Source organism: Hyla sarda, chromosome 11, assembly GCF_029499605.1.
Source record: "Hyla sarda isolate aHylSar1 chromosome 11, aHylSar1.hap1, whole genome shotgun sequence".
NCBI lineage: Eukaryota > Metazoa > Chordata > Amphibia > Anura > Hylidae > Hyla > Hyla sarda.
In genome coordinates, this window is record NC_079199.1 from 14,553,961 (window position 1) to 14,571,776 (window position 17,816).

The window sequence follows — 17,816 nt, forward strand, 5'->3', positions numbered from 1 at the left end:
AATTCGCAAATATAGGACGGATATTCGAAATATCGCGAATTCGAATATGGCCCATGCCGCTCATCACTAGTGATATTATTTAGACACTCTATGGCGGTATTGTTTGGGCACCATATGGTGATATTATTTAGATACTGTGTGAGTGTATCCCAACCAGGGTTGTTCCAGCTGTTGCAAAACTACAATTCCCAGCATGCCTGGACAGACAACATCGCTGTATATGGCAGTATTTTTTGGGGTACTGTATGTGATATTATTTAGACACTGTATGGCGGTATTGTTTGGGCACCATATGGTGATATTATTTAGATACTGTGTGAGTGTATCCCAACCAGGGTTGTTCCAGCTGTTGCAAAACTACAATTCCCAGCATGCCTGGACAGACAACATCGCTGTATATGGCGGTATTTTTTGGGGTACTGTATGTGATATTATTTAGACACTGTGTGCCGGTATTGTTTGGGCACCATATGGGGATAGTATTTAGATACTGTATGAGTGTATCCCAACCAGGGTTGCTCCAGCTGTTGCAAAACTTCAATTCCCAGCATGCCTGGACAGACAACACTGCTGAATATGGTGGTATTTTTGGGGTACTGTATGTGATATTATTTAGATACTGTGTGCCGGTATTGTTTGGGCACCATATGGTGATATTATTAAGATACTGTATATCAGTGTTTCCCCAACCAGGATGCCTCGAGCTGTTGCAAAACTACAACTCCCAGCATGCCCGGACAGCCAACGGCTGTCCGGGCATGCTGGAAGTTGTAGTTTTTGCAACAGCCTGAGGATTCCTGCTTGTGAAACACCGCTGCATATGGTCGTAATTTCCAGGTACTGTATGTGATATTATTTAGATACTGTATGGCGGTATTGTTTGGGCACCATATGGCGATATTGTTAAATGTTTTTTTTTTTATCAACTGGTGCCAGAAGGTTAAACAGATTTGTAAATTACTTCTATTAAAAAATCTTAATCCTTCCTGTACTTATCAGCTGCTGCATGCTCCACAGGAAGTTCTTTTCTTTTAGAATTTACTTTCTGTCTGACCACAGTGCTCTCTGCTGACACCTCTGTCCATTATAGGAACTGTCCAGAGAAGGATTAGTTTGCTATGGGGATTTGCTTCTACTCTGCACAGTTCCTGACATGGACAGAGGTGTCAGCAGAGAGCACTGTGGTCAGGCAGAAAGGAAATTCAAAAAGAAAAGAACTTCCTGTGGAACATACAACAGCTGATAAGTACAGGAAGGATTAAGATTTTTTAGTAGAAGTAATTTACAAATCTGTTTAACTTTCTGGCACCAGTTGATTAGTAAAAAAAAAAAAAAAAATGTTTTCCAGGGGAGTACCCCTTTAAGGCAACAGCTTGAGACACACTGGTTGAAAAACACTGCTCTAGCGCCTTTTAGACAATAGACCGTCGCGCAGCACTTCGATATATGGCGGGGAGAACGGCGCCCCCCCCTGCAGGGATTTGGGCACAGATTTTGAAATGCAATGGGGTACAGTTTTTTTGCTTTAAAAAAGGAACCTGCCTGGCGTTTTTCGGCTTTGTGACCACCATAGGTGCTGGGGGGGGGGGCTTGATCTTGGGATCGGTGCTGGACATTTATAGCATTTCCTATGTGTCATGCAGCATGAATACCAAGCACAATAACCTGATATTTGATCCCATCCATCACATTCTGTCCCCATTCTAAATCCGGAGACGTGAAGGGACACATCGAATCACTCAAGGTCAGATTCTGGGAGATTGTGGTTCAGTCGGTGCTCTTAACCACTGAGCCTTGGGAGGCGTCACCCTGGCGTATACATTGTAGCAGCGGCAGAGACATTGTAGCCGTCTAGCATGGAATGTGTCACCTTTATCACACTGAGCAGGACTGCTTGTCGCCTGACGTGTGACACGGGTGACGGGCGCTGTTAGTCCTGGCAGGTTGTGTCTATTTGTTCAGCTCCTTGTTTTGGCTTTTCACCCCCGCTCTGTCTTTATTCCAGGAGGGAGCGGTGAATATAAATGCAGGGGGAGAGAGATTGGCTGTCGCTATAAGGCTATTATATCCACAGCGTGACGGGTGACACCGGGCTTAGACACCGCCGCAGATGGCTGACTTCATCGCCGGAGCTCTGGGAGGTATGGATGACATTAGACGTATAATGAGCCTATAATGTGTCACTGATTCATTAATATGGTGCCTACCGACCGTTCTTCGCTTTTTTTAATGGCATGTTGGTGACGTACTCCTCACCTGCTCAATATAACGCACTATAAACACTATATAGATCAGTGGTCTTCAAACTATGCACCTCCAGCTGTTGCAAAACTACAAATCCCAGCATGCCCGGGCAGCCAACGGCATGCTGGGAGTTGTAGTTTTGCAACAGCTGCAGGGCCACGGTTTGGAGGCCACCAATACAGGTGCAGTAGCAGTCATTGTCAACTCTATAGCTGTCGTATTCAAACCGTGGACCCCCCAGATGTTGCAAAACTACAACTCCCAGCATGGCCGGATAGCCGTTGGCTGTCCGGGCATGCTGGGAGTTGTAGTTTTGCAACATTTGGACGTCCACAGTTTGGAGAAAAACTAATACGTGTGCAGTAATTCACAGTATTCAGTAACCTGAATAATAATAATAATAATATAGTAATTATAGTAATAACATATTACTATAATTATTATTATTATTACTAATAATACAGTAATAATAATAATGAAAATAAAATTAATAATTTAATTATTTCTATTATTATCATCATCATCATTAATATTTTTAATAAAATAAGATTTTTTTGTGTAATAATATTTTAATAATATTTAATAATAAATATCCATAATGTTATTATTATATTATTATTATTATTAATAAATAAGGAATTATTATTTGTATTAAAATTATTATTAAATTTTTTTTTATTATAATACAATAATAATAATCATCATATAATATATTAAAATGATTTGTAGTAATTTTTTTAAACACAATGATTATTAAAACATTTTTAAAATGAAATTATTATTTAAAAAAAATTAAATCATGATAAGTATTTTTTATATAATAATAATAATAATGATAATGATTATTATTGATAATTATTATTATTAAATAAGTAATTATTATTTGTATTAATTATTATTTGTATTAAAATTGTTATTTAAATAAAAAAAATTAGTATTATAATACAATAATAATAATCATATAATATATTACAATGATTTGTAGTAATTCTTTAAAACACAATCATTATTCAAAATAATGTAAAATAATTTAAAATGACATTATTATTTAAAAAAATTTAAATAATGATAATTATTTTTTATATACTACTACTACTACTAATAATGAATAATTAAAATAATAGATTACTGCTACTGTTCTTCCTACTCTTATTCCTGTAATTATTATTACTGCTATTATTGCTCTATTACTTTTATTTTTTTCTATAATAATGGCTAATGTTGCATTTTATATTACTACTATTAGGATAGGACATGCACAGCGACGTGGTTTATAACAGCAGCAAATCACACAATCAAAAATATTTGTGCCACCCCTGTCCTCAGGTTGTGTCTGGTATTACAACTTGGGTCTGTTCACGTCAATGGAACAGAGCTGCAATACCACATACAACCTGAGGGCAGGGGTGGCGCTGTTTTTAATGAAATCAGCTCTGCTTAAAAAAAAATAATAATAATAATTTTTTTCCTGGATAACCACTTTAATACACCGCAATAACTAGTTCTTTATTGCGATGACTTATTAAGTGACCTTGCATCTAGTTACATATCAGACTCTGGGCATTAACCAGCGGTGGCTGTCGTCCAGCACAGACAAGCTGATTGTATTAATCTCCCTGACGTCACAGGAATATAGAGGCCATTCATGGTTGTAGAGCAGTTTTTACCGACCAGTGTGCCTCCAGCTGTTTCTAAACTACAATTCCAAATCAAATTATCACTTAATGGGGTACTCCAGTGGAAAACAATTTTTTTTATATCAACTGGTCCCAGAAATTTAAACAGATTTATAAATGACTTCTATTAAAAAATCTTAATCATTCCAGTATTTATCAGCTGCTGTATGCTCCAGAGGAAGTTGTGTACTTCTTTTATGTCAGACCACAGTGCTCTCTGTTGACACCTCTGTCCATGTCAGGAACTGTCCAGAGAAGGAGCAAATCCCCATAGCAAACTTCTCCTGCTCTGGACAGTTCCTGACACAGACAGAGGTGTCAGCAGAGAGCACTATGGTCAGACTGGAAATAACTACACAACTTCCTGTGGAGCATACAGCAGCTGATAAGTACTGGAAGGATTAAGATTTTTTTCTTTACAGAAGTAATTTACAAATCTGTTAAACTTTCTGGCATCAGTTGATTTGAAAAAAATTGTTTTCCACCAGAATACCCCTTTAAAGAGATACTCCACATTTCATGGTGGTCTGTGTTTGTCATGCAGGGGCTTGTGGAGTTATGGTTGGATACCCCCTGGATACAGTAAAGGTATGTAACTTGTCTACTTTATGTGTGCCTAATATTGGAGTTGGATTTCTTTTTTTCCTACATATATGTGGTGGCCCAGTGTGTCAGGTATTACCCCGTGCTCCTGCTGTCCTGTCAGGCAGCCTCCTTCAGTGTCCCCGGGGCCCCTGCACTTGTTTCCCCATTGTAAATATGTTTTACCATGTAACGTGTTATAAAATTTATTGTTGCTTTAAGAGTTATGTCATGTGATTGTTACCCAGGAGGTACCAGTGACCAGGTGATCCCAAGAGTGACCAATGGGCTCCCTGCTAGTCTCCCCATATTACCCCTGGGTGAAGCTTCTCTCTCTTTCTGCTGAGGTCCAGTGCAGTCTTGTCTAGTGTGTGCGTCCAGAGTGTTGGGGACCTCAAAGTCCAGTCCTGCAGCCGCCATCAAGTCAAGGAAGATAAAGTCACAGCTTTATGAGTCAAGTCAAGTCAGTCCCTGCCATCTGTAGAGTCAGCGTGGACTGAATTCAATTGTCCAGTCCTACTACAAGTCCCAGCATGCCCTTAAGGTCTCTGCGTCACTGGTCACCTCCTTGGGCCCTGGCTGAACTGTATAGACTTTACCATCTGTCTACCCTCAGTAAAGCTACTGTTGTCCGTAACTTGGTGTCAGAGTCTTTATTGCCCCTGTGCCTAGCCCAGGATCCAGCGGTATATCTTTGGGTGGTTATAGGCTAAACCATGCCCTGGCATCATGAATGCAAGGGGTTAATGCCATCTGCTCCTAGGGTAACAACATCTGCCCTGCACCACACACCCCGCCACCACATATATATATTTCCCTAGTTTAAAACCGTTTTTACTGAGCGCCTTTGTGGAAACTACAATTTACAGCTGATCAAAAACCAAATGTCAGTTAAAACTGGTTTAAACTGGATAAAGTTGGTTTTCACTAGGGAAAAGGAGTAAATTCTAGTTTTCACAAAGGAGTTCAGTCAAAACTGGTTTTCACTAGGGAAAAACAGTTTTAAAAAAAAAAACAGCTTTAACTGTTACACACACACACACACACACATTGGCCCTCATTTACTATTCTAAACCCGACCTCTTTTGTCGGGTTTTTTTGTCGCATCTTTGTCTGCGCCATGTCGCAGACATCGTGCGCCAGTCTGCGACACCGTGCGACATTTTTTCCCGACGGACCCGATGTGGATTCTCCCAAACCCGAAAAAGGGGCGTAACCCGACATTTCTGAGCTTTCCCACGTATTTATTAAGGTTTCCAACCCGAATTTGTTGAATTGTTGTGGATTTTTTCCCGACAGCTCAGAGGAGTTGGAAACCAAAACCAACAAAACCCAGTGCGACAAACAGGATGCGACATAATAATAAATACCAGGGGAAAAAAGCAGTCGGGTAGGAAAGCAAGATAGACTTACAACCCGATTTTCTTAGTAAATGAGGGCCACTGTGTGTATGTTTTTAAAATTATGATTTTTTTTGCATGGTTTGGGTAGGACTTGTTGTTTTTACTTGTTTTTTTTTCTGTGTTCCCTGCGCTGTCTGATTATCTCATTTATAAAAATATGTAATGCGTCAAAGAAGTTTTGATTTGTGGGTCCCAGTTCGGAGATACCCCCTCCCCAACAAGAAGCATGCACTTAAAGGGAACCTGTTACTAAGATTTGATCTATTTGACAAGAGGCAACACGTAATGCATCATAATATAACATTTCCAACAGCATTTGTATCCCTGCAGTCCTGTCTATAAATGTTAAGAAAATGACCTTTATAATTGGCGCAGGCTGTATGTAAAGTCACTTGGGAGGGCACCTTGGAGAAGTAGTTACCAGATTTCGGGCTATCATTACGCCTATTGAGGTGTGAACATCAGAAAGGAAAACGGTCACCCGCTCACCCTCACTAAACCCCATACACCGGGTTATAGTGCGGGGGAACAGGAGACCGGTGTGGGCTTTCTGGCTTATATACTTACCTGCAGTCCGGTGCCCGGCGCTTCTGAAGATCTTCTTCTGTTTTTGGTGAGTTGCGCGCTGGAGGCGGGCCCCCCGGCTGGATTAAAATATTCATGGGTGCTGGTCACGTGAGCGCTTGTGCCTACTGAGGGCTCACATGACCAACGCCGATGAATATACAAACCCAGCCGGTCTCCCACACCGGTCTCCCACACTATAATGCTGTGTATTGGGTTTAGTGTGGGTGAACGGGTGACAGTTTTCCTTTAATTAATTTATTTTTAAGTAAAATAAATAAAAAATGTAAAAAATTCACATCTTATTAGCTGTTGCTCAAGGGCATTGGTTTCGGCAAACTCATTTTCCCATTGCACTTGCGCCACGACCAGCAAAACATGCCCGTGCAAGATTGCGCTGACATAGGGCCATGCCTGTGCTGTCAATCATACCTTAATAGGTCCGATACAGTCTGGGACATGGTGACTATAAGGTATCCATCCCCTACTTCTAAAAGTCATTTTTGTAACATTTATGGATGGGGCTTCGGCATTTAATTACAGTAGGAAATGATATATTATGATGCATTATGTGTTGCCATTCTGTATTTAGGCCAAATCTTTGTAACAGGTTTCCTTTCAGTGCTTCACTCCCCAGCTCGGAGTGATCTCTCTATAGACTCATAATAGGGCTGCAGAATGAAGATTGCTGAGAGCTGGGGAGTGAAGCACCCTACCACTCTCTTCTCTCATCTGTTGGGGTGTCAGCATCGAGACCCTGGCCAATCGAAAGACTTTTGACATAAGAAACTTTTTTCTTTTTTTAAATGACAGGGACACTTTTAAGTGGTACTCCGGAGGGGAAAAATGTTTTCAAATCAACTGGCACAAGAAAGTTATACAGATTTGTAAATGACTTCTATATAAAAATCTTAACCCTTCCAGTACTTATCAGCTGCTGTTGTTATGCCTAGCGCTCCGGGTCCCCGCTCCTCCCCGGAGCGCTCACGGCGTCTTTCTCCCTGCAGCTCCCCGGTCAGTCCCGCTGACCGGGAGTGCTGCACTGTCATGGCCGTTGGGGATGCGATTCGCACAGCGGGACGCGCCCGCTCGCGAATCGCATCCCAGGTCACTTACCCGTTCCCGTCCCCTGCTGTCATGTGCTGGCGCGCGCGGCTCCGCTCTCTAGGGCGCGCGCGCGCCAGCTCCCTGAGACTTAAAGGGCCAGTGCACCAATGATTCGTGCCTGGCCCAATTAGCTTAATTGGCTTCCACCTGGTCCCTGACTATATCTAACCTCCTCCCATGCACTCCCTTGCCGGATCTTGTTGCCCTTGTGCCTAGTGAAAGCGTTTTGTGTGTCTAAAGCCTGTGTACCAGAACTTCTGCTATCCACCCTGACTACGAACCTTGCCGCCTGCCCCCGACCTTCTGCTACGTCCGACCTTGCTTCTGTCTACTCCCTTGTACCTCGCCTATCATCAGCAGTCAGAGAGGTGACCCGTTGCTAGTGGATACGACCTGGTCACTACCGCCGCAGCAAGACCATCCCGCTTTGCGGCGGGCTCTGGTGAAAACCAGTAGTGACTTAGAACCGGTCCACTAGCGCGGTCCTCGCCAATCCCTCTCTGGCACAGAGGATCCACTACCTGCCAGCCGGCATCGTGACAGTAGATCCGGCCATGGATCCCGCTGAGGTCCCTCTGCCTTATATCTCTGATATCACCACGGTGGTCGCCCAGCAATCCCGACAGATCGCCCATCTAACCCACCAGCTGTCGGAAATGTCCACCATTGTGCACCAACTTCAGTCGCAACTTCAGCAGCAATCATCTCCTCCGCCAGCTCCTGCACCCCTTCCGCAGCGAGTGGCCACTCCTAGCCTCCGCCTGTCCTTGCCGGACAAATTTAATGGGGACTCTAAGTTTTGCCGTGGCTTCCTTTCGCAATGTTCCCTGCACATGGAGATGATGTCGGACCAGTTTCCTACTGAAAGGTCTAAGGTGGCTTTCGTAGTCAGCCTTCTGTCTGGAAAAGCCCTGTCATGGGCCACACCGCTCTGGGACCGCAATGACCCCGTCACTGCCTCTGTACACTCCTTCTTCTCGGAAATTCGTAGTGTCTTTGAGGAACCTGCCCGAGCCTCTTCTGCTGAAACTGCCCTGCTGAACCTGGTCCAGGGTAATTCTTCCGTTGGCGAGTACGCCATACAATTCCGTACTCTTGCTTCTGAACTATCCTGGAATAATGAGGCCCTCTGTGCGACCTTTAAAAAAGGCCTATCCAGCAACATTAAAGATGTTCTGGCCGCACGAGAAACTCCTGCTAACCTGCATGAACTCATTCATCTAGCCACGCGCATTGACATGCGTTTTTCTGAGAGACATCAAGAGCTCCGCCAGGAAAAAGACTTAGATCTCTGGACACCTCTCCCACAGTCTCCACTGCAATCTGCGCCTAGGCCTCCCGCCGAGGAAGCCATGCAAGTGGATCGGTCTCGCCTGACCCTGGAAGAGAGGAATCGCCGTAAGGAAGAGAATCTTTGTCTGTACTGTGCCAGTACCGAACATTTTTTGGTGGATTGCCCTATCCGTCCTCCACGTCTGGGAAACGCACGCTCGCACCCAGCTCTCGTGGGTGTGGCGTCTCTTGATGCTAAGTCGGCTTCTCCACGTCTCACGGTGCCTGTACGGATTTCTACTTCAGCCAGCTCTCCCCTCTCAGCCGTGGCCTGCCTGGACTCTGGTGCTTCTGGGAATTTTATTCGGGAGTCCTTGGTGAATAAATTCCGCATTCCGATGACCCGTCTTGTCAAGCCACTCCACATTTCCGCGGTCAACGGAGCCAGGTTGGACTGCACCGTGCGTTACCGCACGGAGCCCCTCCTAATGTGCATCGGACCTCATCACGAGAAAATTGAATTTTTGGTCCTTCCCAATTGCACTTCCGAAATTCTCCTTGGACTACCCTGGCTTCTACACCATTCCCCAACCCTGGACTGGTCCACTGGGGAGATCAAGAGTTGGGGTCCCTCTTGTTCCAAGGACTGCCTTAAACCGGTTCCCAATACTCCCTGCCGTGACCCTGTGGTTCCTCCTGTATCCGGTCCCCCTAAGGTCGTTAGGGACTCTGCCTGCCACAGAAAATGCCTCTCCCCCCCTCCCAGTCCCTGCAGGCAAGCCTCTGTGTCCCCTCATGGCTCCCGTCCTTGTGTCTCCCTGCCCCGTGCCAAGCTTCACCCTCTGCCCTCCCTCCCCATTCCTACTCCTGCTGTACTGCCTGCCATTGAGGAAACCATCCATTCCTTCCCGGTATCCTCATCCCAGGGGAGGCAGTCACCGGACAAAAAAAAGGGGAGACCTAAGGGGGGGGGGGGGGTACTGTTACGCCTAGCGCTCCGGGCCCCCGCTCCTCCCCGGAGCGCTCACGGCGTCTTTCTCCCTGCAGCTCCCCGGTCAGTCCCGCTGACCGGGAGCGCTGCTCTGTCATGGCCGTTGGGGATGCGATTCGCACAGCGGGACGCGCCCGCTCGCGAATCGCATCCCAGGTCACTTACCCGTTCCCGTCCCCTGCTGTCATGTGCTGGCGCGCGCGGCTCCGCTCTCTAGGGCGCGCGCGCGCCAGCTCCCTGAGACTTAAAGGGCCAGTGCACCAATGATTGGTGCCTGGCCCAATTAGCTTAATTGGCTTCCACCTGGTCCCTGACTATATCTAACCTCCTCCCATGCACTCCCTTGCCGGATCTTGTTGCCCTTGTGCCTAGTGAAAGCGTTTTGTGTGTCTAAAGCCTGTGTACCAGAACTTCTGCTATCCACCCTGACTACGAACCTTGCCGCCTGCCCCCGACCTTCTGCTACGTCCGACCTTGCTTCTGTCTACTCCCTTGTACCTCGCCTATCATCAGCAGTCAGAGAGGTGACCCGTTGCTAGTGGATACGACCTGGTCACTACCGCCGCAGCAAGACCATCCCGCTTTGCGGCGGGCTCTGGTGAAAACCAGTAGTGACTTAGAACCGGTCCACTAGCGCGGTCCTCGCCAATCCCTCTCTGGCACAGAGGATCCACTACCTGCCAGCCGGCATCGTGACAGCTGTATGCTACAGAGGAAGTTGTCTAGTTCTTTCCAGTCTGACCACAGTGCTCTCTGCAGGAGAGGTTTGCTATGGGGATTTGCTCCTACTCTGGACAGTTCCTGACATGGACAGAGGTGGCAGCAGAGAGCCCTGTGGCCAGACTGGAAAGAGCTACACAAATTCCCCTGGAGCATACAGCAGCTGATAAGTACTGGAATGGTTAAGCTTTTTAAATATAAATAATTGAGACATCTGTTTAGCTTTCTGGCACCAGTTGATTTAAAAAAATAAAAATAAAAATAATTGTTTTCCACCAGAGTAGCCCTTTAACAGTGTCCAAATTGGACCTCTCCTTTGTGTCCTTTACTACCACAATCCTGTGGGATATATCCCATAGCAGTGGTATTTAAACTGTGGACCTCCAGTTGTTGCAAAACTAAAACTCCTATCATGCCCGGACAGCTGGGAGTTGTGGTTTTGCAACAGCAGGAGGTCCACAGTTTGGAGATTACTAACATAGGTGCAGTAACCGTCATTGTCACCTCTAACCATTATAATAATAATAATATTATTATATTGCTCCTATTGTTTTTATTGTTCCTGTAATTATTATTATTTTTCCTACTGCAATTATTGCTGTTACTATTATTTCCATTTTTTTCTAGAATTATTGCTCTTGTTATTTTTCTTATTGCATGCTGGGAGTTTTAGTTTCGCAACATCTGGAGGTCCGCAGTTTGAATACCAATGTCCTATAGTAAGATAATGTTGTTCTACTCTCCACCACCAGGTACGGATTCAGACCCAGAGAAGCTACACCGGCATATGGCACTGCATCAGTTCTACTTACAAAGTAGAGAAAGTAAGTGACCCCCCCCCCCCTAATGTTCATTTTTCCACATCTGATCAGCTTTGCACTTAATCTACTTTCCTCTTCCACAGGTGTCTGGATTCTTCAAAGGGATGTCCATGCCCATGTCCACTGTGTCCGTCAGCTCCTCCATTGTGTTTGGCGTCCATAGAAACTGTCTGCACAACCTATGCAAGCTGAAGTATGGGACGGCGAACGTCAAACCATCCAAACTGGATATTTTCCTATCTGGCTATGCGGCTGGAGGAGTACAGGTATGGCTAAGAGGTTAAAGGGGTATTCCGGTGAAAAACTATTTTTTTCATATTAACTGGCTCCAGAAAGTTTAACAGATTAGTAAATTACTTCAATTAAAAAAATCTTAATCCTACCAGTATTTATTAGCTGCTAAAGTTGAGTTGTTCTTTTCTGCCTGACCACAGTGGTCTCTGCTGACACCTCTGTCTGTCTCGGGAACTATCCAGAGCAGGATAGGTTTGCTATGGGGATTTGCTCCAACTCTGGACAGTTCCCGAGTCGGACAGAGGTGTCAGCAGAGAGCACTGTGATCAGACAGAAAAGAACAACTCAATTTCAGCAGCTGATAAGTGCTGGTAGGGTTAAGATTTTTTTAATGGAAGTAATTTACAAATCTGTTTAAAGGGGTTATCCACCATAAGGTGATTTTAGTACATACCTGCCAGAACTGGGTATTTCCTGTTGGATTTTGTTCCCTAAACTACACGTTCCATGATCACTTTCCTTCCTCCCACACATCAACCACCCCACCCATTGAAACAGTGTTTTCTAACCAGGGGGCCTACAGCTGTTGCTAAATTGAAGCAGAACAGACTCCCTCTGATCATCTGACTAGTGATGTCAGATCTTGACGCACTGCAACCTGGGAAATCCTGATACATGAGTCATTTTTTATGCTGTTATAAATAAATATTGGGGCGATAATCACAGAAGAATTGTGAGACCACCGTCACACACAGGTACAGACACTATATTATGAACTACACTAACTTACAGCCCCTGTAGCATAGTCAAATAAAAAAGATCCTGGAATACCCCTTTAACTTTCTGGAGCCAGTTGATATGAAAAAAAATTCACTGGAATACCCCTTTAATATATACAGTAAAAATATTCTGCATAAGGAAAATATGTACATATAAAAAAAAAAAAAAAAAAAAAAAAAATTATTTATTATCCCCGTCACATTCGGGACATCCCTGTGTCCCTAAAGATCTTTTCAGGACACAAGGATGTCCCGGTTACCTTTCTGTGGCCCCGCGTCAATTTTAAAAACGCTGGGGCCGCTGGGAGGTAGCTCATGCAGGGACATCACTGACGTCCCGTGTGTGTGCCCATAGAAACGGCAGAGCAGAGTGGAGCGGAGCAGCGAGGACGCGCGCATGGTAAGTTACCAGTGGCAAGTCATCTTAGGTGCTCCAACCACCGCTCCTCCGGTCACGGGACCTACTGCTGTGGCCTATAGGCCATAGCAGTAGATCCTGACCCCGGACCGGAGGAGCGGTGGTTGGAGCACTGAGGTGAGGCAGTACACAGACATACAGCCCCAGCCATACACTGTGTATGGCTGAAGGCTGTATGTCTGTGGGGGAAACTATACTGCCAACCTAATGTGGGGGAACTATACTGCCAACCTAATGTGGGGGGGAACTACAACCTAATGTGGGGGGAACTACAACCTAATGTGGGGGAGACTATACTGCCAACCTAATGTGGAGGAACTATACTGCCAACCTAATGTGGGGGAACTATACTGCCAACCTAATGTGGGGGGAACTATACTGCCAACCTAATGTGGGTGGAACTATACTGCCAACCTAATGTGGGGGGAACTACAACCTAATGTGGGGGGGAACTACAACCAAATGTGGGGGGAACTATACTGCCAACCTAATGTGGGGGAACTATACTGCAAACCTAATGTGGGGGAAATATAGTTCACCTAATGTGGGGGAACTACAATCTAATGTGGGGGAACTACCATATACTGCCAACCTAATGTGAGGGAAACTATACTGCCAACCTAATGTGGGGGGAACTACAACCTAATGTGGGGGAACTATACTGCCAACCTAATGTGGGGGGAACTACAACCTAATGTGGGGGAACTATACTGCCAACCTAATGTGGGGGAACTATACTGCCAACCTAATGTGGGGGGGAACTACAACCTAATGTGGGGGAACTACAACCTAATGTGGGGGAGACTATACTGCCAACCTAATGTGGAGGAACTATACTGCCAACCTAATGTGGGGGAACTATACTGCCAACCTAATGTGGGGGGAACTATACTGCCAACCTAATGTGGGTGGAACTATACTGCCAACCTAATGTGGGGGGAACTACAACCTAATGTGGGGGGAACTACAACCAAATGTGGGGGGAACTATACTGCAAACCTAATGTGGGGGAAATATAGTTCACCTAATGTGGGGGAACTACAATCTAATGTGGGGGAACTACCATATACTGCCAACCTAATGTGAGGGAAACTATACTGCCAACCTAATGTGGGGGGAACTACAACCTAATGTGGGGGAACTATACTGCCAACCTAATGTGGGGGGAACTACAACCTAATGTGGGGGAACTATACTGCCAACCTAATGTGGGGGGAACTACAACCTAATGTGGGGGAACTATACTGCCAACCTAATGTGAGGGAACTATAACCTAATGTAGGGGAACTATACTGCCAACCTATTGTGGGGGAACTATACTGCCAACCTATTGTGGGGGAACTATATTGCCAACCTAATGTGGGGGGGAACTATACTGCCAACCTAATGTGGGGGAACTATACTGCCAACCTATTGTGGGGGAACTATATTGCCAACCTAATCAGATTGCTTCTTTCATTGTCAAAACCTGTCCAGAGGAAAATCAGCTCGCTTCTTTCATTTTTTAACAAGGCCTCTGCAAAATGAAAGAAGCGATCTGATTGGTTGCTATGGGCAACTGGGCAACTTCTCCTCTGGACAGGTTTTGATAAATCTCCCGCAGAAGCTTCTAGAGCATGCAGGTATTTGTAGTTCTGCTAAGTCCATATATTTTTGCTCTCAGGCATTGGGGATGAGTTATCTTCAGACACATTTTCTCTAAAGCAGTGGTCTCCAACCTGCTGCAAAACTATAACTCCCACCATGCCCTGACAGCCAAATTGTAAATTGTGGACCTCCAGCTGTTGCAAAACTACAACTCTCAGCATGCCCGGACAGCCAACGGCTGTCCGGGCATGCTGGGAGTTGTAGCTTTGCAACAGCTGAATGCCTACAGGTTGGGAAACCCTGCATTACTGTGTGTCATCTCCCTCCTGTAAAGTGCTGTACACCTTGTCACTTGATGTTACCATTCACTGACAGCAAGCAGAGATGTTGCAATGCTGAGAAAGTGAAAAACAAAAAGTTTTGAAAATATCCTTCCGCTTTTCTTACTGTTTGTAGGTCTTGGTGTCGTCGCCCGCAGACATGGCGAAGGTTCGGCTCCAGACGCAGGTGTCTCCGCACCGCTCCAGCGCGTGCGCCCTCCTGACCCAGCCGAAGTACGCCGGCCCGCTCCACTGCCTCCTGACTATAGTGAAGGAAGAAGGATTTTTTGGCCTGTACAAAGGCTGCTTTGCCCTTATGTTCAGAGACTGCCATTCGTTTGCCACTTACTTCTTGTCATACGCCATCTTCCGGGAATGGTTTGTGCCGGTGGAGCAAAGTCATTCAGGTACCGTATGATATACAACCGGTAAAAGGACCTTCTGACATCGGGCATTCAGGGATGCTGCTGTGTGCCAGTGGGGTATTGTGCAACTCACCCAGATTGCAGCAGCATCACTCAATGCCCAATATAGCATTGACCACAAGGGGGCTGCATATCCCATTCAGCTTCTTCCACATATATGCCTATAAGTACTTAAAGGGATACTCCGGTGAAAAACTTTTTTTTTTTTAAATCAACTGGTGCCAGAAAGTTAAACAAATTTGTAAATTACTTCTATTAAAAATCTTAATCCTTCCTGTACTTATTAGCTGCTGAATACTACAGCGGAAATTATTTTCTTTTTGAAACACAGAGCTGTCTGCTGACATCACAAGCACAGTGCTCTCTGCTGACATCTCTGTCCATTTTATGAACTGTCCAGAACAGCGTATGTTTGCTATGGGGATTTCCTTTTACCCTGGACAGTTCCTAAAATGGACAGAGATGTCAGCAGAGAGCACTGTGCTCATGATATCAGCAGAAAGCTCTTTGTTTCAAACAGAAAAAAATTTCCACTGTAGTATTCAGCAGCTAATAAGTACAGGAACGATTAAGATTTATTAATAGAAGTAATTTACAAATCTGTTTAAGTTTCTGGCACTAGTTGATTTAAAAAAAAAAAGTTTTTCACTGGAGTACCCCTTTAAAGGGGTATTCCAGTAAAAAAAAACAAATTTTTTCACATCAACTGGCTCCAGAAAGTTAAACAGATTTGTAAATTACTTCTATTAAAAAAATCGTAATCCATCCAGTACTTATCAGCTACTGAAGTTGAGTTTTTCTGTCTGGCAACAGTGCTTTCTACTGACACCTCTGTCTGTCTCAGGAACTGCCAAGACAAGAAGAGGTTTGCTATGGGGATTTGCACCTACTCTGGACAGTTCATGAGACAGACAGAGGTGTCAGCAGAGAGGTTGTCAGACAGAAAAGTAAAACTCAACTTCAGCAGCTGATAAGTACTGTAAGAATTACGTTTTTTTTTTTTTTTTATAGAAGCAATTTACATATCTTTCTGGAGCCGGTTGATATGAAAAAAAAAAAATGTTTATTTTTTTTACTTGAATACCCCTTTAAACATATTAGAGACAGTAGCACAATCACAACCATACAGTGCTACTGCTATATAGTGCCCAAATAAAGTAAATAATGTCACCACCATACATTGCCCAAAATATAACATCTTATACAGTATCTAAATATTAATGCCATATGGTGCCCAAACAATACCACCATACAGTCTCTAAATAATATCACCATATATTGCCTGAAAATTCCAGTGTTGCCCAACCAGTGTGCCTCCAGCTGTTGCAAAACTACTCTGTGCACAATTCCAACAATGGTCAATCACAAACTACCACAATATAGTGCCCCAATAAAATACTGTAGTCTCTAAATAATATTGCCATACATTGCCTGAACAATACCACCATAGAACGCCTAAGTAATATATAGCTATAAAGTTACCAAGTAATACCACTATACAGTGCCTAAATAACATCGCCATATAGTGCAAAAGCAATATTGCTACTCAGTGACTAAACTGTACAGCTCTATCCTGCGAATATAATACTGACATTCTGTACTCAGATAATACAGATAGGTAGTGCTTATATACTACTGTCATATAGTGTCCAAATTATACAGCTATGCTGTACAGTGCTAATGTAACACCTCCACCAAGTGTCCAAACAATTTACATATTTAGCGCCTAAACACTATTGCCATAGAGTGGCCAAATAATACCACCAGATAGCAGGAAAAAATGACCTTTACCAGGCGCTCTGGAGTCCAAAGAGATCTCACAGCCAAGTCATGGAAGTGAATTTAAGTTCAAGCTTTAATGGTTCAGGAAACAACAACGCGTTTCGGGGTTAACATACCCCTTCTTCAGATTGACAGATTTCTCAAAACCTGTGCAGAGGAAAAGTTGCCTTGTTGCCCATAGCAACCAATCAGATCTCTTCTTTCATTTTTAATAAGGCCTCTGAAAAATGAAAGAAGCCATCTGATTGGTTGCCATGGGCAACTGGTCAATTTTTCCTCTGCACAGGTTTTGAGCAATCTCCCCCATAATCCCTAAACCAGTGGTCTCCAACCTGCGGACCTCCAGATGTTGCAAAACTACAAATCCCAGCATGCCCGGACAGCCAACGGCTGTCCGGGCATGCTGGGAGTTGTAGTTTTGCATCATCTGGAGGCCCGCAGGTTGGAGACCACTGCCCTAAACATTGCCTTAACAATACCACCATATATCGCCTAAATAATATTGCTATATATAGTGCCAAAGCAACGTTACCATGCAGTGTCTAAATTGTACACATGAGGGAGATTTAACGAAACTTGTGCAGAGGAAAAGCCGACCAGTTGCCCATAGCAACCAATCAGATGGCTTCTTTCATTTTTAACAAGGCCTCTGCAAAATGAAAGAAGCAATCTGATTGGTTGCTATGGGCAACTTGGCAACTTTTCCTCTACACAGGTCTTGATGAATCGCCCCCCATTGTGTACATTGGGGGGAGATTTATCAAAACCTGTGAAAAGGAAACGTTGCCCAGTTGCCCATAGCAACCAATCAGATTGCTTCTTTCATTTTGCAGAGGCCTTGTTAAAAATGAAAGAAGCGATCTGATTGGTTGCTATGGGCAACTCAGCAAC

The 17,816-nt window shown here is 44.5% G+C and overlaps 1 protein-coding gene across 4 annotated transcripts in view; it reads left to right on the plus strand.

The window, feature by feature from the left end:
- The window catches only part of SLC25A47 (solute carrier family 25 member 47), a 34,959-nt gene that overhangs the window by 13,008 nt on the left and 4,135 nt on the right, over window positions 1–17,816 (plus strand). For 2 of the 4 annotated variants that reach the window (XM_056545445.1, XM_056545446.1), the window contains 5 exons: window positions 2,006–2,141; window positions 4,465–4,508; window positions 11,312–11,383; window positions 11,464–11,646; window positions 14,855–15,125. In XM_056545445.1, coding sequence (XP_056401420.1) covers window positions 2,111–2,141; window positions 4,465–4,508; window positions 11,312–11,383; window positions 11,464–11,646; window positions 14,855–15,125 — 601 coding nt within the window. In that variant the 5' untranslated portion in view covers window positions 2,006–2,110. Of the gene's footprint in view, window positions 1–1,405; window positions 1,510–1,583; window positions 1,745–2,005; window positions 2,142–4,464; window positions 4,509–11,311; window positions 11,384–11,463; window positions 11,647–14,854; window positions 15,126–17,816 lie in introns of those variants that run through there. The other 2 variants (XM_056545444.1, XM_056545447.1) reach the window with 2 other exon arrangements.